This window comes from Felis catus, chromosome B3 (genome assembly GCF_018350175.1).
Source record: "Felis catus isolate Fca126 chromosome B3, F.catus_Fca126_mat1.0, whole genome shotgun sequence".
Lineage (NCBI taxonomy): Eukaryota > Metazoa > Chordata > Mammalia > Carnivora > Felidae > Felis > Felis catus.
This window is the reverse complement of record NC_058373.1, coordinates 137609761-137630539: the sequence shown is the minus strand read 5'-3', so window position 1 is coordinate 137630539 and position 20779 is coordinate 137609761. Positions and strand designations below refer to the sequence as shown.

At 49.5% G+C, this 20779-nt stretch overlaps 1 protein-coding gene and 1 long non-coding RNA gene across 9 annotated transcripts in view; both read left to right on the top strand.

Moving 5' to 3' along the window:
• DICER1 (dicer 1, ribonuclease III) overlaps positions 1-6368 on the top strand; it is a 73311-nt gene extending 66943 nt beyond the window's left edge. For all 6 annotated transcript variants that reach the window (XM_023255999.2, XM_045060473.1, XM_045060475.1 and 3 more), the window contains 3 exons: positions 1019-1181; positions 1274-1349; positions 1718-6368. In XM_023255999.2, the coding sequence (XP_023111767.1) occupies positions 1019-1181; positions 1274-1349; positions 1718-1883 (405 nt within the window). In that variant the 3' untranslated portion in view covers positions 1884-6368. The remainder of the gene's footprint in view (positions 1-1018; positions 1182-1273; positions 1350-1717) is intronic.
• Positions 6369-10086: 3718 nt separating this feature from the next.
• LOC102900584 lies at positions 10087-19615 on the top strand. 3 transcript variants are annotated; one of them, XR_006599959.1, is made up of 5 exons: positions 10087-12458; positions 15004-15182; positions 16400-16614; positions 16731-16885; positions 19395-19615. It is a non-coding gene; the product is annotated as an uncharacterized LOC102900584 (long non-coding RNA). The 3 variants fall into 3 exon arrangements; XR_440617.4 differs by lacking the exon at positions 19395-19615 and having other exon boundaries at positions 10087-12067; positions 12249-12458; positions 16731-17554; XR_002743249.2 differs by lacking the exon at positions 19395-19615 and having other exon boundaries at positions 16731-17554.
• Positions 19616-20779: the final 1164 nt, after the last annotated feature.

The following is a 20779-nucleotide window of genomic DNA, read 5'->3' as shown; positions in this document are numbered from 1 at the left end:
AAGTTACGCAAATATGCTGCCTTAGGGATAACCACACTTAACGGTCTGTGATGTTTCATTGCTAATGCGTATAAACATAAACATACATGAAATATAAAGTGCCATTATATTATGCATAGTATACCACAATGTGTTTTTTTCACTTAGTGTATTGAGGACACCTTTCCACGTATCCAGCGGCATTACAACTTTCAGTAGCTGCACAGTTGTCCATATAGCTCTAATGGAATGTATTTAAACAGTCCGCTGTGCCTAGATATTTAAGTTGTTTTTACTTAGGGCTTTTAATAAACATACGTGTGGCAAATATATCCAGTACCTTTTTTCAGATAAATTCCTAGAGATGGGATTCCTGTTCAAAGAATTTTGAACTTTTAAAAGGCATTAGTATATTCATAATTTTTCATTACATTAATTTGAATACGTCTCAGGTACTCTTAATAGGCAGTGTGTGCTAAGGGGCTTAATAAAAAGGGAGCTGGGAGAAATCTGTCTTCTAGTAGAATTTCCCTGGCAAAAAGTGGTAACTTCTACTCCCCAAAGTAACTTACACAACCCTTGCCCGTGCTGTACGGATTAGTATTCTGCCTAATCCTTGCCAAGCCGCTAGGGGGTAGAAATGTTTTAAGATGAAGTTCTTTGATGAAGAGTGGATTTGAAAATTTTTTTCATACGTTCATTAACTATTTCTAATTTTGTGTTAAAGTTGATTTTGTTTTCATTTAGAAGTACTCTTTTTTCCCTTTGCTGAGTATAGAATAATACTGAATGGGGAAGGGAGTTGTTTTTGTTTTTTTTTTTTTTTTCTTTGAGAAGTTGGAAAAATCTTTTTTTTTAGGTAAGATAATGTTTATGAAGAACCTGTTACAGTGTACTAGGTGGTTGCCCCAAATGGTTGGTGGTGTTACCCTTGTTAAAGATACAGTAAGAGTCCTTGCTGAGAAGAGAAACGCACTTCTGTGGAACGCCTTTAAAGATGGTCTTTTTGCTTACGCATCACTTTTCTCTGTGTAAATAGCTCAGGAGGTCTGAGGAGGACGAAGAGAAAGAAGAGGATATTGAAGTTCCAAAGGCCATGGGGGACATTTTCGAGTCACTTGCTGGTGCCATTTACATGGATAGTGGGATGTCCCTGGAGATGGTCTGGCAGGTGTACTATCCTATGATGCGGCCGCTGATAGGTACCGTTCGCTCCCCTTGGAAAGAAACAAAATCATCCTTAAAAAAGAATGACAAGGATATCACGCACGCTGTTCTTTCGTTTTGATTACAGAAAAATTTTCGGCAAACGTGCCCCGCTCCCCTGTGCGAGAATTGCTTGAAATGGAACCAGAAACTGCCAAATTTAGGTAAGGCAGAACGTGCATGGAAAAAATTAAGTTGCTTGAAAACGGGGGGGGGGGGGGGGGGTTGGGGAGTTGTCAGAGATGTCATAAACTAATGATTCTGAGAAATGTTTACACTGGGGCATGCGCTCTGCACTTTATATTTGTAGTCTGATTGACTTTCCCTTTTGCTTTCATAGAGTAACGCCGCGTTAAAAGCGAGACGCAGCCCCGTCTGTCGGGGTACGCGCCCCCGTGCGCTGCACGTTTCCTTGTGTGCTGTCGGCTTGCACACCCCCCCCCCCCCCCGCCCCGAGTGCGTGCTCAGTGCTGATTGACAATCATAATAAATAGTTCTGACTTCTGATACAAGCTGTTTGGTTTCTTCGCAGCCCGGCTGAGAGAACGTACGACGGCAAGGTCAGAGTCACGGTGGAAGTGGTGGGGAAGGGGAAATTTAAAGGCGTCGGCCGAAGCTACAGGATTGCCAAGTCCGCGGCAGCAAGAAGAGCCCTCCGCAGCCTCAAAGCCAATCAACCTCAGGTTCCCAACAGCTGAAGCCCCTTTTTAAAGTGAAAAACACAAAAAAAAGCAGAATTAAGGGGAAAACCATTGAAATTGACAAGGGTGATTTCAAGTCGGTAGTGAGCGGAATGAATCGAAGGCAGAATTTAAAGGTTGTTTGATAACAAGCTAGATTACAGAATAAAACATTTAACATATGTATAAAAATTTTGGAGCTAACTGTAGTTTTAGTTTTTTGCGCAAACACAATCTCGTCTTCTTTCCTCACTTCCGCTTTGTTCAGATCACAAGAGTGCTTTAATGATGACATTTGGCAAGTGTTCAAAATAATTATCGGCAGTTCTCTTTTCGTTTGGGGTTTTTGTTTTTGTTTTTGTGTTACCCTAGTTTCGTTTCTGTCAGCTTCGCTTAGTGGTAGGAGGCCAAGGAGCTTTACAGCTGAGACGGCCCCTGGATTCCGTGGGGCGTCCTCCCCTCCTCAGCCTGGGCACCGGCACGGGTCCCCCGGTGGCCCATGCGCCCAGGAGAATGGTGCGGTTTGCCAGAGGAGAAGAGTGCCCGCACCGTCCTCTCTTTCCATGCCCTGTCACGTAAGACGATGTCTCCCGGTCGCCGTTGCACTTAATATATAGTAAGGGACAGGTTTTTCATTAACGTTGGCTGGCACGTTGGCGAATCAAATTTTCGTTTTCTCATGCCACGTAGTCTTGCATAGAAAAAGGTTCTCGCCTTAAAAGTAAAGCCCTCGTGGACGTCCTTTTGATTTCCGATCCTTTTGGAACAAACTATTTTACATTCCCTTCATCTTATTATGCATTTAAGATGTCGAGACCGTGTGATACTTGCAACTCACTAGTGTGGTTGTGACTTATTACAGGATTATATTAGCGTTTCTGTCGTATGTGTCCTGAAGGCATCTTGAAAACCAGAATAGATACGTAGTCTCTGGATTTTTTCGAGGCACCATAATAAAAAGGATCTTTGGCTAAATACCCAGTTTTACTAAAAGCCTCCTGCTAGGTAGCTCCACTGATGGAAATTGTGGCAAACAGTTTTGCCCTGTAGGCTGTTGCTCTAACGAGATAACCTTTAGACATATCACACCTAAAATATGCTGCAGATTTTATAAGTGATTGGTTACTTATTTAAAGAAGCAAAACAAAGCACCTTTACCGTTAGTCTCTTCTCACGTCAATGTCTTACTGTACTTTTCACAGTGTCGCATGCAGATCTCACCTACCAAAGCCGTGCTGTTAATGCCATGGAAGTGTAACGTTTGTGATAAACTGCCGTAATTTTGATACATCTGTGATTTAGGTCATTAATTTAGATAAACTCATTCTTTCCATCTTTGGAAAAGGAAAAAAAAAAGAAAACAAAAAAACATTTTTAGGCATTTGCCGACGTTTCTTTAATTAGACCTGTAGGCACTCTTCACTTAAATACCTCAGTTTTTCTTTTCTTTTGCATGCATTTTTCCCGTGTTTGGTGCTATGTTTATGTATTATGCTTGAAATTTTAATTTTTTTTTTTTTTTTTTTTGCACTGTAACTATAATACCTCTTAATTTACCTTTTGAAAAGCTGCGGGTCAGTCCTGCTCTCCCACCGACACACCAGTAGAGGTTTGCTGCAATTTGCTCTGTTAATTATGCTTGAAGTTTAAGAAAGCCGAGCAGAGGTGTCTAATGTTTTCCAGCACATCATCCTGAACTTGATGCTTCATGTAATGCTGCGTTTTTGTTTTCAAATACACTCAGATACTGTATTTCTTGCTTTATCTGCAACCCCCCCCCCCCCCGCCCCAGAGAAACACCTCTCTCTGCACGCGTGCGCAGGGAAAACGGTCAGCTCCCCTTTCTAAGGAGACCTGAGTTGGAGGGCGATGTTAAGCTTCTCCAGTGTTACTCGTTGTCTCCGGTCTTAAATTTCAATTGCGATCTAAATTATTCAGTGTGTCTTTGAGCAAATTGATTTGGGTAGACTCCTTTTGAAAATACTTCTTTCCGATTTGGAACCTTCGCTTTCTATTCGGTTTTTTAAAATAAAACCTCAGTGTCAGATCTCCTAGCAAGTGAAAACCAAGCAACTCTTGAATTATATTAACTGTAAACGTGTATAATTGACAAGTAAGGCTGGATGTGAATTGTACTTGTGAGGGTGATTTTGTGATGACGTTATATCACAAATCTCTTCTTAATTTATAAACTACCTGATGCCGGGAGCCCAGGGCTTTGCATTGCGTCTGATGCACCAATCCCAGCGTTAAGGGATTCCCTCGCCTCCTGGCACCAAAACCAGATTGTTTCACAGTTACAATTCCCGTTGGGAGAAAAATGCCTCGATATATTTTGTAACCTTAAGAAGAGTATTTTTTGTTAAAACTAAAAAGTTCAGACTCGGATATGATTAGGTCATACATTCTCAGGGGTTCAAATTTCCTGCTCCCGTTCAAAATGTTTTCTCAACAGCAACCTTTCGCTATTCCATTTTTCAGTGGTTGGAGACAGATAGCTCATTTTGATCTGTGACTCACACTCGGACGGATTCTGTGATCCCCTGGTTGACGAAGTCAAAAAATAAAAACTCGAGTTAGACAAACGAGATGGGTTACGAACGCTTTCGTGCTGCTGATTTTTAATGCTGTAAAGTCCACCCCCCCCCGACCCCCCAGTTTAGCTTGTTGAAATGTTTTGCATCCATCGATTAAGGAGGAAAATCACTCTCTGTCGCCCCACTTGCCACCCGCGTGTGTCATCCCTTTGTTCCTGTGATTGCACTGTGAGAGCGAATGTAACGGAAGCCCCGCGAGCCCAGGGCACTGGGGGGGGGGGGGGCGCCACGGGCACGTGTGTGCGGGGCAGGGCGGGGGGCCGGGGGGTGTCCTGAAGAAGCAGCTGCAGAAGCTCCTTCCGGTGATTGTGTGGAGGTCAGTGGGGACGAACCTTCGTTGTACAGATTTTTCCTTTCTCTCGTGATCTCCTTTCCACGGTCCTAACTATGCTGCGTTTTGTAATAGCTTTGTCCCCCTCCGTTCTGTTCGTGTAGCACAGAGAAGCCTTGCACTTGGTACCGTGCTTTACCTCATTTCAAGGAAAATCTGCTTCACGGAGAGGAAAAAAAAAAAAAAAATGTGGTTTGGCCTCGCTGCTGTTTTGATTTGCCGGATTTGAAAAAGATGATTATAATGCCTGCAATGTGTCATATACTCGCACAACTTAAATAGGTCATTTTTTTTTTTTTTTTTGTCTGTGGCATTTCTTACTGTTTGTGTATGACAAAGATCTGTTCACTGAACTCTTAAGTATGTTTTAAACGTATTTGTTACTCTTTTTTTTTTTTTTCGGTTTTCCTTTAACGTCATGTGAAGTGATGAAATCTAGAATGACCTCTAACACTCCTGTAATTATCTCTTAAAAATACTAATATTTTAACATTCTTAATAATAGCTGGCCCTCAGAGAGATTCAGACTGCCCTGCCTAAAGAGCAAGAGACTTGAGGCCGCTTTGCTTCTGTGGGTTCAGTTCCCAGATGCGACCGCTCACCCAGCAGTGGGCTCTTTGCCATCCTTCTCCCCCGGGGTGCTCTGCGGGGACTGCGGGGTGCAGAGAAGAGTCGAAACCCAGACCGACCACGGTTCGTTCCGTCTTCAGGCCCGGTTGATTTCAAACCTTCTACCTTCCTCTGCTAGGGTACCGAATCCTTTCACACAAAAGTTAAGCCACCAAGCTGAGACCCTGGATACCTTTATTTAAACTGCATCTGAAATTAATGTCGGAGCCCTCAACCCAGCCCGTGCTCTCTGCGGAAGAGAGACTCGTGTCGCGTCCATCAACCTGTACGGTCGTTTTGATTGCGTTTGAATAGGTCTATTTTTTCAGCCGCTGATTACTTTTCGGGAATTCAGTTCTTTCCAAATAAATTTCTTTATTTTATATTGTACATGCGAAGTTTCTAAGATAATGTTTAAGACCAAGAATATTAAAGTGATCTTTTAACAGTTGTTGGAGACCCTGGTAGCAATATCACGGGAATTTACATCGAGACTGTTGTATTCTCCACTCGCAGTGAAAATGGTCTTTCAGAACTAACTTGTAAATATATTTTAGTCATTGATTGATTGGTCTTTTTTTTTTTTTTTCCCCTAGTCCATTTTCATTTGGACGTCAACCACAGACACTTTAAATCCTACAGAGGCACTCAGAATTCACTGCATCAGCAGGGTTACATAGCAAAAATGCAAAGGTGAACCCCAAGTAGAATCTCTGGCTTTTTCTGCTGTAAATAGAGTGAAGGAAAATGACTAAAATCGAGAAAAACTAACATGATTTGATTGACAATAACATATTCACCATCACATGCTGCAGCTGTTTTTAAGGAACATGATGTAATTCATTCATACGGTCACCATGCTGCAGAAATAACGCAGTGCACCTTATGGGTCCCAGTTCCCTTTAGTTGTTTCCTTTTGTAATAATTGTAGCAGAGTCAATCTCCAATAAAGTTATGGTCTGTTCATTTTGTGTCCTCCTCTCTTTTTCTTTTCTCGTTTTGATTCGTTTTGATTCGGTTCAAGCGGGTGATAACACTTAAAATAGTTGTAGCAAAAAGGACCCGTGAAGTGTGTTAATTCCCTGGTCCTATGAAAATGCACATTTTCATAAGATGAAAGCCCTGTCTCCCGAGCTCTGCTTCACGCTGACTTGTGGGGTGGCATAGTAACAATTGTCTTTTTCTTTTCGAGATTTAAATCCTAACCAGTGTGTTTTTCTGAAATTCTGCCACATTGAATGTGTTCCGAGTCCTGGGTTATCATGTGATACATTTGCCACGTTCCTTAAGTGAATTTGATTATTCTGAAACCAAGTGGTTCAGCTTCTCTGTCTTTAGAACGTACTCCTGATATTCATGGTTGGCTGTGCAACAATTCTGCGATTCCAAGATTTGACCCGATCTTTTTGTAACTCGGTAAACTCAGGACTACTAGAAATGATTTGGCTGTAGGGACAAGACGGTAAGTATAAGTTTCTCAGAACGAGAAAAAAAAAAAAAAATCTTAGTTTTCCTTGGTGAAAAGTTTAATCCCTAACTTTTTCCCTTCCTTCCACCTTCTCTAAACGAAAGGAGAAAAAGCCTGTGTATTTTCATTCTGAGGAGTTTGGTTAAGGGCCACGTGCGTGTGCGTGCCGGTGTCACGGCCCAGGAATCACTGGCTAGTTCAGGCCGAGCATCGGTCTGGTCCCACCGCCCCTTCCTGCCACCGTGACCCTGCCCTCCCCTGGCTGGCAACAGAGAACACAGCCGGGCCGAGCATATCGGTTTGCAGGTCGTGATGTGCGTGAAAAGAATCCAGATGGACGCGAAATGTTTTCTTTCTGCGGATCCATCGGCATAACGTGACGCGTGCTTTAGATGGGCTGGCGGATGCCGGTTCACAGCCGGCTGGGTCGGAAACAGACTTGTCCTTGCAAAGACGCCAGGAGCAAGGGAGGTGCACTCACGGTAGAGGTGCGGGCCAAGAGCTCGCTTTCTAAGCTGCCTGCAAGGCAATGCGGGAACGACCCTTCGATCTTTTTCTTTCTTCTTTTTGTGACAAATCACGCATAAAACTTTCCCGTCTTTGCCATTGTTCGGTGTACAACCCGCTGTCGTACAGCCGTCGCCGCCATCCGTCTCCAGAACTTTTTCTTCGTCCCACACTGGAGCTTTGTATCCGTGAAACACTAACTTCCCTTCCCCTCCTTCCCCCAGCCCCTGGCATCCCCCATTCTACTTTCAGTCTCTGGATTTGACCCTTCCCCTGTGAGTAGAATCAGGCAGCATTTGCCCTTTGGCCTCTGACTTCATTCCATTCAGCATAAGGTCCTTAAGGTCCATCCGTGTTGGAGCAGGTTCAGAACTCCCTTCCTTTTTAAGGCTGCATAGTATTCCATTCTGTATATTAACACCGCGTTTTGCTTACCCATTCATCTGCCGACGGGCGTCTGGGTTGCCTCCGCCATCCAGCTGTTGTGAATAACGGTGCTTTGGTACTGGTGCCCACACGCCCTGCATTCCTGCTTTCCGGTTCTTCGGCGTGTACACCCGGACGTGGGATTGCTAGCTCATGACAGTAATTCCGTGTTTAATTTTTTGAGAGACTGCCTTACCGTTTTCCACCGCAGCTGCCCCGTTTTACATTGTCCTCAGCAGTGCATCAGGGTTCCGGTTTCTCCACATCTTCACCAGCACTTGCTTTCGGGGTTTTTTTGTTTCTCTGGTCGGTTGGTGGTTTTATCACACCTGTGCTAACGGATATGAGGTGGCGTCTCGTAGTATTGATTTGCGGTTCCCTGATTGTTAGTGCTGTTGAGCATCTGTTCGTGTGCTTGCTGGCCATTTGTTTTAACTTCTTTGGAGAAATGTCTGTTCAGGTTCTTGGTCCATTTTTGAATCGGTTTTCGTGGTGGTGGTGAGTTGTAAGAGTTCTTTATGTATTCTGGGATATTAAGCCCTGACCAGATTTGTGATTTGCAAATCTATCCTCTCCTTTTGTGGGTTGCCTTTGACTCTCTTGAAAGGTTCTGAATTGCAAAACACATTGGCCTCAAGGCTTCCTTACAGGGCCTGTGGGCCCATGACAGCGAAGGTTTGCTGAACATATACTAAACGCCTGATCTGTGCTACATGTTTTTTTCGTTTTATGCCCCTTGCTCCTCACCACAAGTATGGACGTGACTGCTACTGGAGGGCAGGAAAGCACAGAGATTCTAACTGAGATCCGGACTCAGCCCGCCTGGTTCCCAGCACCGCGTGACTTTGGCTAAGTGGTTTAGCCCTCCTGGCCTCACGCCCTTGCCTCTACCATGAGGAAGGGCATCGTTTGGATTCAGTGGCAGGTTGTGTACATTGCTGGGCGCGGTGCCCACACGTCATGAGCCCACAACCAATGCTCATTGTTACTGCCGCAGTCCCCCTTTTGCAGACGGGGACAGTGAGGCACAGAGAGGTGAAGTTCGCCTCCCTAGGGACAGAGGGGTGCACCCTGCCCGTCTCGGGTGGACGGCCATTGTCTTCCCGGTAATCCCAAGTCTGCAGCTTTGAGAGAGGCCTTGTCCTGTGTCATTGGCTCAGCCTGAAACGGTCCTGGCCCTCCCCGCCACCTCTACTCCTCCAGCACTGCCCTCCTGCCTGGCAGACCTAGCCGGCACCTCCTTTTCCACCACCCTCAGCCTGTGCCTGTGCTTTGGTCCCTGCCACTGCCCCCCGTGTCTATGAGCTACAGGGATGCAAAAGACTGTGTCCTCACCACCACTACGCGTCCCAAGTCCCAAATGCTTCTGGACCACAGTAGAACCTCGCTAGATGCCGGTGTCGGCTCAGTGCTGCGGTGTTCTCCATCTGCTGTCCGTAGACGTCCGTGATCCCTCGGGAGACGTGCCGTGCGGGTCAGGAGGGAGGTGGGCATGGGCACAGAGTGGGGAACATCTCTGCTTTTTACAATATTTTCTCCAAAGAGACTAGGACCTGGCGTTCCTAAATATTGTCATAGTCTTGGGTGAAGGCTAGGTCCCCTGGTCATTCTGACACATTTGGGACACGTCGAGCTGAAGACCCGGTAGAGAAATACCTGGAAGAACCTGTGATCTTCCTCAAGATTCGGTTTAAATGGGCCCCAAATCTCATAGTGGATCTTTTCCCTTTTTGCTCAGACTACTAGGCAACTCAGAGCCAGATTTCCGGTAGACCTCCAGTTCCCTCTACTGACTCCAATGTTTATGCAGCACCTTCTGGGTGCAGGCCCTCCCCCAGGGGGTGCTGGGGGCAGAGCAATGAATAACGGGAAGTTTTTGCTCTCTTTTCAGGCTGTAATGTTGTGGTGCATCCTGGTGGGGAAGACAGGCCGTGGCCAAATCGACAATAGTTGTTTCCAGGGAGCAGTTCCCAGTGCGCCCATTAGCACACGCGTCTGTAATCACAGACGTTAGCGCACGCGTCTGTAATCACAGACGCCCGCCTTGCGTCTCCACCCTGTCCTGTAGCAGCACTGGGACTGTCACTGTCGCACTGTTGCCACAGACCCTTTGGGGAGTGGGAAGGGCTGGGACAAACATGTTGGTACTCCTTGGTCCAGAATAGGTTTCTTTTTTTTTTTTTTTTTAATTTTTTTTTTCAACGTTTATTTATTTTTCAGACAGAGAGAGACAGAGCACGAACGGGGGAGGGGCAGAGAGAGAGGGAGACACAGAATCGGAAACAGGCTCCAGGCTCTGAGCCATCAGCCCAGAGCCCGACGCGGGGCTCGAACTCATGGACCGCGAGATCGTGACCTGGCTGAAGTCGGACGCTTAACCGACTGCGCCACCCAGGCGCCCCCAGAATAGATTTCTTAAGCAGCCTACTAATTGTCTGACCTGAGGCTGACCTACGTGAGGAAGGGGCTCCTTGAGGAGGCAAAGAGTGCTCTAGTCACAACTTTGAACTTGGCGCTGGCTTTTGCTGCTTCGGCCAGGGGGCCAGCGTGATGGGTGGGTAGAGCCACCCTTCACACACTGGTGATGACAAGACAGCCAGCCGTGGCTCTCCCCGTGACAAGGGGGCCGGGGGGGGGGGGGGGGGAGGCAGCGCCCTTGTCGTTTCCTCCCACCCAGAGGCCAGGCTCCAGTGTGGGCAGACACAGCGGGACAGAGTTGCTTTTATGGGAAAGCGCGTTTGAGCTTCAAGTTCTTTTAAGAGCCGTAAGGCCACTTTGGGTTTTATTTGGCGGTTAGTTATTTTTACTTATATTTACCTATTTGGGAATAAAGGGCTGAATCAGTCCTCTTAACAAGCCAGGATTCCAGCTTGCGGTTATGTTTATAAATAGGAAACCGAGGCTTTCCAGAAGTAAGGCTCCCCGAAACCAGTTTTGTTGACAAAGGGGACGTACTGTCAACCAGCGGTCTGAGCATCTCGAGGCATCTGGGATTCCTGAGTCCCAGACACGCCCCCAGGGCGATCCGGCTTTAACCCTCCTGCACCAAGGATGCCGAAAGGAGCCAGGCAGCGATGTCCAGGAGCCCGCACCGCAGCACAGCCCCCGGCCAGCCACTGTCTGGTCAAGTCGTTAGCCTCCCGTAGCCTCTGCCTCGTCCTCTACGGTGAAGGAGTTGGCCCACGGGATCTGCTAACAGTCGACACACAAAGCCACGAACGTTGAATTTGCGAACGCAGAAGTAATAGAGATTTGAATCCTGGCTGAGACCACGAATTCCTAGAAGCCGAGCTCATGTCCTCGCTCTTTTCGCTCCACACATTTATGCGTTCGTCCGCGAACATTGGTCCGGCACCCCCTGTGGCCGGGGCCCCTGTGGGGCCACCGTGGAGTGAGTGACATTCGTCAGCCAGACAAGTCGGTCACCTGCGCAGAAGCTTACGCTCCGTGGGGGTGCGGGAGTGGGGAGGGGAGACCGATCTTAACAGAAGAAATCTGATCATTCTGGAGAACGATTCTCGCCGGGAAGACAATAAAACAGGGTAGTGTAATCGTGTGAAAGGCTGGGGGGAACGTGACCAAGTTTAAATAGTAATGACAACATTTATCGGGTGCTTACTGTCCTCAGCACTTGCCCTGTGTTTCAGGTCAGAGTAGGTATGACCGCGGTTCTCATTTTACAGACGAGTTAAGAGAAGCCGGGACTCTGCATCCCTGAGAGCCAACAACACACAGAAGCTATATTCAGGGCTCAAGTTCCGGTGGCAATGGCTGCGTGTAATCAGTTTCAATCCGGTGTTCCCTCTGATAAAGGACTGACTAGGGCACAGTAGAAGAAAGCCTGGACGCTTAGGGCTGGCTTACTGACAGGGTAGTACTTGAGCTGGGGTTTTGAGGGATGAATAGAAGTTCTTACAGAACGTCTCACTATAGTGGTCGTTGGCCTGTGGTGCCGTAGACGTTGCAGTCTTTTCGGTAGAGCACGTCATTCTTTGTTATTCCTTTGTTATGACACCTGCCTACATCATAAAGCCCTGATTTTGAGTTCTCTAAGGTAAGGAATTCTAAATCTTCCAAATTAACTCACATTTTACCCCGAGTTTATAATTTCAACACGGATGATGACATCCCTGCCCACGTTCTGAGGGCAGGCTGTATTTTTCCGGGCTGTGCTTTTAAGCCTTGACTTCCGTAAGCCCGTCTCTGCCGCTCTGAGTCTCGGGTTCCTCAAACATAAGGTGAGGGTTCAGCCGCACCAGCAAATGTGAGTTAGAATCACAACAAAATCAGCATCTTGGGGAGCTGAGAGGCCCAGGCAAGGAACCGCGGGAGTGGAAACTGTCCCCCGCTGTGTGTGCTGCGGAAGGCCCGGGGGGGGGGGGTCCGGGGGCCCCCTTCCCAGCTCAGCCAGAATTGTTCCCGTTTTATCTGTTTTATTTATTGAGCTTTCTTACGACATCGCGTGGGAAGAAAGGGCGCCACTGCCAAAAACTAATGTTGGAGAACCACTGGGACACAAGCCTGCTAGGACCCTGCGACTGGCCGTCTGTGGTTCTCTGTGGGGTTCTCCCCCCACGGTCTGGATCTCGGTACCGTTTCCGCACTCTGTAAAGCGGCCGCCGTCCAGCCCAGCTCTGGCTACCTTTCGCTGATAGGTGAGCTAATCCCCAAACGCGGCAGCAGCGGCCTTACAGCGAGGGTTTCTATTACCTCGTTATGAATTACGGTGGAGTGCCCTGGTGAAGGGTCGAAGGTATTTGAGATCCTTTGGGAGCAAATGCTAGATATTACTAAAACGAGACTCCATTTAATAGGTGATAAATCTTGATATTGTAAGTTTAATATAGTTTGATGGTTGTAAATCCAGTGAATCTACTGTAGGAATTTGCTGTACGTTGCGTTTATGAAATATTTAGTCAGGTGCTTTTAAAGGTACGGCTTTTCTCATAAGGTACTAATTTTTATGGGCTCAGCAAGAAAATTTCATACTGGTGTCACCCATGCTGCCGTTTGTGGGACTTGGAAATGAAAAAGGAAAAGGCACCGCGGGCTCTTGCTTTTTGTATTATAAGAAAGCTCTTCGGACATTTGGCAGTAATAGCCAAATCAAGTAGATATTAGCGTATTTAAGGCTATACTTTAGGATTAGAAAACGGTAAGACACCAACCACTTGAAAATAAGCATACATTTGATGTTTAGACCGCAAACACTAGAAAGGAGTATACATGTGGGGTTGAAATATGGCCGCAGTGTGGATGTTGGGGCGAGTCTACTGGGTTGATGGCCACGAGGCCTTGAGTACATCGTAAGCCATGTGGACTTGTTTTCTATTGCTGGGCAACAGATTCACATAAATTCGATGGGTCAAAACAGTACACATTTGTTACCCCCCAGGCTTCTGTGGGGCAGGAGTCTAGGCACAGCTTAGCTGGGTTTCCTGCTTAGGGCTTCACGAGGTCGTGACGATCAAGGTGTTGCCTGGGCCGTGGTCTCATCTGGCCTGGGATCCTTCCAAGTTCGCATGGTTTTTTGGCAGGATACACGTCTTGCAGGTGCAGAACTTCCGGAAGCTTTCTTCTTCAAGGCTGGTAGGAGAGCTGTCCTCCCCCCTCAGTCTCTTTTCAGGGAAGGCTTGGATCCTTTTATTTATTTATTTTTTTGAGTTCACCCGATTAGGTCAGGCCCACCAAGGATGATGCCCACTTTGATTAATTTAAGGTCAACTGATTAGGGTCCTTAATTACATCTGCAAAATAATTTCTCCTTGGTCGTATACCATAACCTGTGACAGTGACATCCCGTCATATTGCCCACACTCAAGGGGAGGGTGTTATTTACAGCATACACACCAGGGGATGGGAGTCTTAGGGGCCATCTGAGAATTCTACCCGCCATACCACAGATGTGACCTTCCGCAAGTTTCTGTACCTCTTGGCGCTTCCCCTTTGAGGGCTGTCAAACGGGGGTGGCGATTCCTACATGTCTTGGAAGGATCTCGGTGGCCTCTGTGAGAGAACGTGGAGTAAGCTGGGGAGCCTCAGGTGCCGTGTGCCAGGTGCCACGGGCAGGCAGGAGGGGCCAGGTGTGGGGGGTGCCACTAATGCCACGGTTCTGCTTTGGCTGACGATACCTCAACAACTCTGTGACTTACCATAGAAGGGCCATTCGGTGGGACGGGTTCTCCCCTCCTCCCTGCCTACCCCCTGGCTTCCCGGCACCCCTCCCCGAAACGGTCCCCGTCGGTCACCTTCCATTTCTCAACCAACGTGACCCCGGCCGGAGGCAGATAGGGGAAGACACGTTTTTTACACAGTTGCCGTGGGTCGCCGGCAAGCTATCGGTCAAATACTATTTGGAGCACAGATAACTGCTTTTGCCATTGTAACCGAAGGCGCACTCCCCGCAGCAGCCGTAATTACAAAGGCAGGGAAGTGGAGGGAAAATCCATCTCATTTAAAAGTGTTTTAGTGTCAGCAAACACATTGCGATGCCATTAAGAAAGTTTTTGTTAAGGACACGTTGGACTTGAGGTTTTTAATTTGTTTGAAGTGTTTTGCTAAAACAGAATTATGTTGGAGTTTACATAAAAGTAGAGACTGACATGAAAAGTTTTAACTTAAGCAGCAAAATATAAAGGCTAATCTTATTTAAAAGTAATATGTATGTCTTGATTGAGTGCCCAGATACGCTCAGCTGGGACTTTTTAGTGGAATCGGGTCTAAGCTGTTACACTGAGTTATACCGAGAAGGTTTTCCTGAGCTTATATTGCCAGACCTGAAATACTCTTGTGGCTGCATTTAATAAAGAAACGAAAGTCTTGAGTAAGGGGATATGATTTTTTATGACAGAAGGAATGCAAATAACTTTTAGTCTCATTGCCTTGACCGGGTTCGGTTTGATTTGATGGAGTTTAATAATGACTTATAACCTGTGCTGACAATATGCAGGCCCGCACAACGTCATTTAACTCATTTATTCTGCTTGCTGTAAAAACAAGGAGATGGCAAATAAATATATGGAACGTTCATTGTTTGTCAGAGGGCCCAAGCCAAGAGTTTTCAGTGACCTTTTAAAATATGGTCCCAGGCTAGTACTAAAATGCCTGTCACTCAGCACACACACTTGCATGCTCTGACCTTTTAACCCGTGCATCTTGTGTTTTTTTCTCTTTCAAATGGGCGTATGCATTTCCAATCAGCTGCAATAGTTCGGGCTCTTGCATTGGAGGATTACTGTAAATTGCAGCCTGACAATTACAATACGCAGGGCACCGGCGAGTTATTAATGGGCTCGCCTACTGATGGCCTTTCAGCGCAGCCTCGGACCTGCTGAGACTCAGCCTAATTAGATCCAGGGGTAGCGGCCCCTGTGGATGAGGTGAGTTGAGGGGGGGTGGGGGGGGGGTGGCGGGAAAGGGCTCCCCGAGACCCCGCCTCCAGCAGAGGAAGATATCAATTGATTATGGATGGCTCCTGTCCGCCATGTCGGATCTCTGATTCACCTCCTCCTTAATGACTTGTATTGGCTTAAGGAGCTCTGCACGATTTGACAACGTCAACCTCAGCTGACAAAGACCAGCAGGTGACTTTAATTGAGGGCTTCTATTGCAAGAGATTTTATGCAAGACAGAGCAACAGTTCAACAGACACAAAAGAGGCCTGTAAAAAAAAAAAAAAAAAAAAAAAAAAAAGTCTGCAGCCGTTTCTGGGAGACTGGGAGCAGACCCGGAGTTAGCTACTTTACTTTCGCTTCGTTTATGCTTTTTTTCAGCCCTCCGGTGGTGGGATCAGGAAGGGAGACCCCCTTTCCTAGCCTCTCCCCCACCCCCACCCCCACCCCCCGCCTCCCCCGGCCCCTGGAAATTCTGCCGCCGTCTCTCCTCTCTTGGGTTTCAATATTTATCTTGAGGGATGAATTATGTCCAGGCATAAATGATGTTTGACACATCTCGATGCTGGGGGGAAAAATGAAATGTTTCACTGCTCTGAAAAACATTGCCCAGAACACATCACGCGTCCTGAAAGAACTGAGCACGCTGTTTAGTTTTAACAAAATTAAACGGACGGCCTGTCTGAAGCGTCGGAAGGGCGGAGGATAATGATCGGTGAGCGAATGAATGAATGAACGACAAAAAAAAATGATGGCCGATAGGATCGCAGCCTTGGAGCCCCCGGAAAGGAGGGGGGAGGGAGGGCTAAGCGGGGTCCAGCAGGAAAGCTCTAAACGGGAGGGTCCGTTAGAAAACCCTGGAGGCGATGCCTTGGTGTTTTGCAGGGTTGACTCACCTAGAGGTGTGTGTCGTCCAGGTGGGTGTGCGGCCAGCACCTGCTGCCGGCCGCTGGCATGAGCCACGTGCTCGGGCCGAGAGGGGCTGCGCGTACCTTCTTGGACACTGTATCGGCAGCCTGTCCCGCCGGCCCTCGGACCTCCACGTCCTCTTCACCCCCCACCGCACCCCCCGTGCACTTAACACTCCTCCTCACCCGACTTTCTACCACGATCCCAAAATGCCAAGTGTTTTCACGCCTCCAGCTTCGGCCTCTGCTACTTTCTCCGCCTGGAGGCCCCTTTCTCATCCCTCCCTCATCTCACAGGCTCCTATTTACCCTTCAAAGACTCCGGCCCCCTCCTCCAGGAGACTTTCCAGTGCCTCTGCCCTGGCATTCTGCCTCCAGAGCCTGCACGCCCACCCACTCCGCTGCAGGGGACGGGGAAGCATCTAAACATCCGACCGACCGGCCAGAACCCAGTTTGCACCCCAAGGAAGGGGTGTCACAAGGAGCGAAGGCAGTGCTGGGTTCTGGGGAAGGTGGGTAGAGGTGGAATCGGCGGTGTGCGTGGGCGGGGGGAGGTTACCTTAAAAGGGAAATGGACTCTGAGGCTGGGCAGGACTCCAGGGCCGTGGTGGCAAGGTTGTCCCCACAGAGCTCGGACCCGGGACGTCTGTTGGGTGCCAGTGCTGGATGGTCGAAGGGCTAGGAATGCTGGCCCAGAAGGATTCCTGATTTGAAATAATGTGATAAGGAAACTCCAGGATCCCATCAGCCTACAGCCTACCTTGGTCCATGAGTTCTGAACAGGTTGGTGGTTGCCCCGTAGCCCCCAAACGGGAAAATCCATACACTCCAGCCTCCCCACACACTTCCACTGTCATGGTCTCAGTCTCCCTGCCCCTGCTCTGTTGAACAATCGTCCGTCTCCACCTGGCCTGCCCTGCCCAGCTCTCAAGGCAGCCCCTCCTCTGAGAAGCCTTCCTGGATTCCTCATCTTGGTAGAACTATTTCCTGAGTCACATGTTATCAGTCTTACTCTGCGTTCCTGGAGCCCTGCCTTGAGCCACTGGGGGCTGGGTCTCAGGATCATCTCTGTATCGCCCAGGGCAACCCCAGTTTGTTGAATGAATGAGAAAGCAAAACGGAGGAACAGATCCCAAAGCGTCATCCACAAGTTTCGGAAGTTAGGTTGCTTGATTTTTTGTTTTTAATTAGGACTTGGAACTGTTGAATACTTATTTGGCAATGACTACCTTTATTAAGTAACTGATAAGCATAGTAATCAAGGGTATCTTATTTGGTTGCTGAACATCTACTACGCAACGGATTTTGTGGATGGAGGTTGTTGGCTCCTGCCGTGGAGGTGGTACCAGTCCAGGTGGGGAAATGGTGCACAGAGGCAAACAGAACAATGTAGTGAGAAGAAACTCACACCTGGACCAAAGAGAAAGAGGTGGTTGGAGGTGGGGGATGGAGACGGAGGGGTGATGGAGATGGATGTAGGGAGATGGGGGTGATGGAGATGGGGTGATGGAGATGGGTGTAGGGAGATGGGGGTGATGGAGATGGGGGTGATGGAGATGGAGGGTGATGGAGATGGGGTGATGGAGATGGGTGTAGGGAGATGGGGGTGATGGAGATGGGGGTGATGGAGATGGAGGGTGATGGAGATGGGGTGATGGAGATGGGGGTGATGGAGATGGGGGTGATGGAGATGGGGGTGATGGAGATGGAGGGTGATGGAGATGGGTGTAGGGAGATGGGGGTGATGGAGATGGGGGTGATGGAGATGGAGGGTGATGGAGATGGGTGTAGGGAGATGGGGGTGATGGAGATGGGGGTGATGGAGATGGAGGGTGATGGAGATGGGGTGATGGAGATGGGTGTAGGGAAATGGGGGTGATGGAGATGGAGGGTGATGGAGATGGGTGTAGGGAGATGGGGGTGATGGAGATGGGGGTGATGGAGATGGAGGGTGATGGAGATGGGGTGATGGAGATGGGGGTGATGGAGATGGGGGTGATGGAGATGGGGTGATGGAGATGGAGGGTGATGGAGATGGGGTGATGGAGATGGGTGTAGGGAGATGGGGGTGATGGAGATGGGGGTGATGGAGATGGGGTGATGGAGATGGGTGGAGGGAGATGGGGGGTGATGGAGATGGGTGTAGGGAGATGGGGGTTATGGAGATGAGGGTGATGGATATGGGGTGATGGAGATGGGGGTGATGGAGATGGAGGGTGATGGAGATGGGGTGATGGAGATGGGGGTGATGGAGATGGGGTGATGGAGATGGGGTGATGGAGATGGAGGGTGATGGAGATGGGTGTAGGGAGATGGGGGTGATGGAGATGGGGGTGATGGAGATGGAGGGTGATGGAGATGGGGTGATGGAGATGGGTGTAGGGAGATGGGGGTTATGGAGATGAGGGTGATGGAGATGGGGTGATGGAGATGGGGGTAGGGAGTTGTGGTGGATAGAGATGGGGGCATCCTGGCTCTTAGAGGAAGGAGAAGATGAGGAGTCTCTTTGTCATCATCCCTGGTGCCCAGGATGGGGGCAGTCCGAGCTCCTGCAGTGCAAGGACCATCACAAACCACCTCTCCTACCCGAGTGTCTAGTGCAGAGCTTGAAACCAGAGGTTTCCAGTATGTATTTACTCAGTGAGTAATGTTGAGTGTGCAGATTGCATCCTGAGTTGACGCTCCAGCTTGGACTTCAAGCCCGGCCCGGCTGTCCCAGTGCCTACCCAGCCTTTTCCAATGGGCACGGGAGACTCATTGCTTCCTCTGCCTTACTTTGCTCGGTCGATGCACCTGCTATCCTCCGTCTCTGGAAAGGCCACGCCCCCTTCTTCCTCCTCCCTCCTGCTCACCTCTCCCTTAGCATTGCCTCCTCTCGCCCTCTCTCTAAGACTATCCTCCGCTTCTGCCTCTCCTACTGGCCTGCCTGGACCTTCCTCATGACCCCTAAGCGGCAGCTCGATCTTCAACCTCCCTGTCCTGCTATCCGTGTCCGTGCAGTTGGCAGACTTTTCGGGCAAAAATAGCCCAGACCACGCCCTGCCCTCAGATGGCTTTGTCCTCCCCTTTTCTCCACTCCCTGCCTCCCACCCTCCTCGTGTGGCGCCTCAGCTGGCCCACCACAGCTGTCACCTGACTCCAGCCCTCCTCTTCCACTCCGTCTTCACCCCCTCCCCACCCGCGCTCGGGCCGCACAGGACCGGGCTCCATCCGTTTGCTGGGTGACCTTGGGCCAGCTACTTAGGCACGACCCTTGGTTCTTGTGTGGTTAAGATGAGCGGTCTGGTTGCAGGGGATGGTGCGAGGTGGAGACGACGTGACACGACAGAAAGAAGCGTGGCTTTGGAGTCCGGCAGGCCTGGGTTTGCACCTGGATTGTGCCGCTTAGCAGGTGTTTGACCCTCTTGCGTAGAAGTGACCGTGGCTGCATCACTTCAGGATTCTTCTGTTTCTTAGCACGGGGCCAGACACACAGCACGTGTGAAATAAACAGGCCTGTTATCGCCTAAGTCACATCCGTGTCTTGAAGATGATTATTCATCCCCTGCCAGTTGGCCCCCAGCCCCAGGTGAGGGGAAAAGGTGCTGCTCGTGGCTGTACCCCCATTTATTTGGGGACTATATTGCATTCCTTTTTCTGAAAGGTAATTCAGACCTTGGAGCCACAAACACCCACGTAGTCGGGAATCTCCAGGCCAGGCTGGGGATTGATTGCTGGCCCGCACCATGGCGAGGTCAGTTGTTCCACGACTGAGCCGGTCCCCTGGATGTCACCATTGCCGTGGCCTCGCCTCCTGGCAGTCATTCTCCAGAAGGACCTCATTAGGCTGCCAGGGGAAGGCATCCTGGCCGTGTTGTCAGACTCGCTCTGCCAGGCATCACTCAGGCCTTGACTGAGCCCCTGTGGGGGCCCTCAGACGGTTGAAGTCATCTTTGTCCCTTCGCTTGTCACTCTGGAGAGGACAGTGGAGCCGAACTTCTTCCCTGCTGGGAGGCTCTCGGAGGAGGTTTGTGAATTTCATACTCCTTCCAAAAGCGCGGCCGTGACGGATGGCTGTTCCTGGCCAAACCCGGCCGAAATGGGACCCGCATTTCAAAGTGTCAGGCTGCAAAAGGCAAGGTAGGGGGACGGAGGGTGGGAAAGAAGACTTGGCGGAGGCGGCGGAGGGCTGGGAGAGGGGAGGCTGGGGGATGACGTGCCCGGGAGCTCACCCGGGAGGGCACAGCCTGGAGGGCGGCGTTGCCCCGGTGGCTGTCCCTGCAGAGATTAGGCCCCTGGCACCTGCCACGTGTGAACCTGCCGGCCCCCACCTAAGGGGCTTCGGTGAGGGAGGAGTGGCCCATCAGGAGATTTGGCAGCTAAAACCCTAATCCCCCGATGGGGTGCAGAGATGCAGCCCACCCTCTGGAGCCGGTCAGATTTTAGGGGCTGGGGGCTGTGTTGACCGCCTCCTCTGCCCTCTGCAGGGAATGCCCAGACCAGACCTTCCGCCCTCCTCCCCGGGCCTCATGCTGTTAGAACCGAGCAGTGTGACGGCCGTCTGGGGCGTTCGGATCTTCCAGCAGAATCCTTCCCTCCCTCAGACCATTTTCTAAACCAGGAGACAGAGAGGTGCAGAGAATAGATGTGGCTCATCTGTGTTCTCACCTCCCCGGCTGTGGAGCTGAGGCAGCGGTC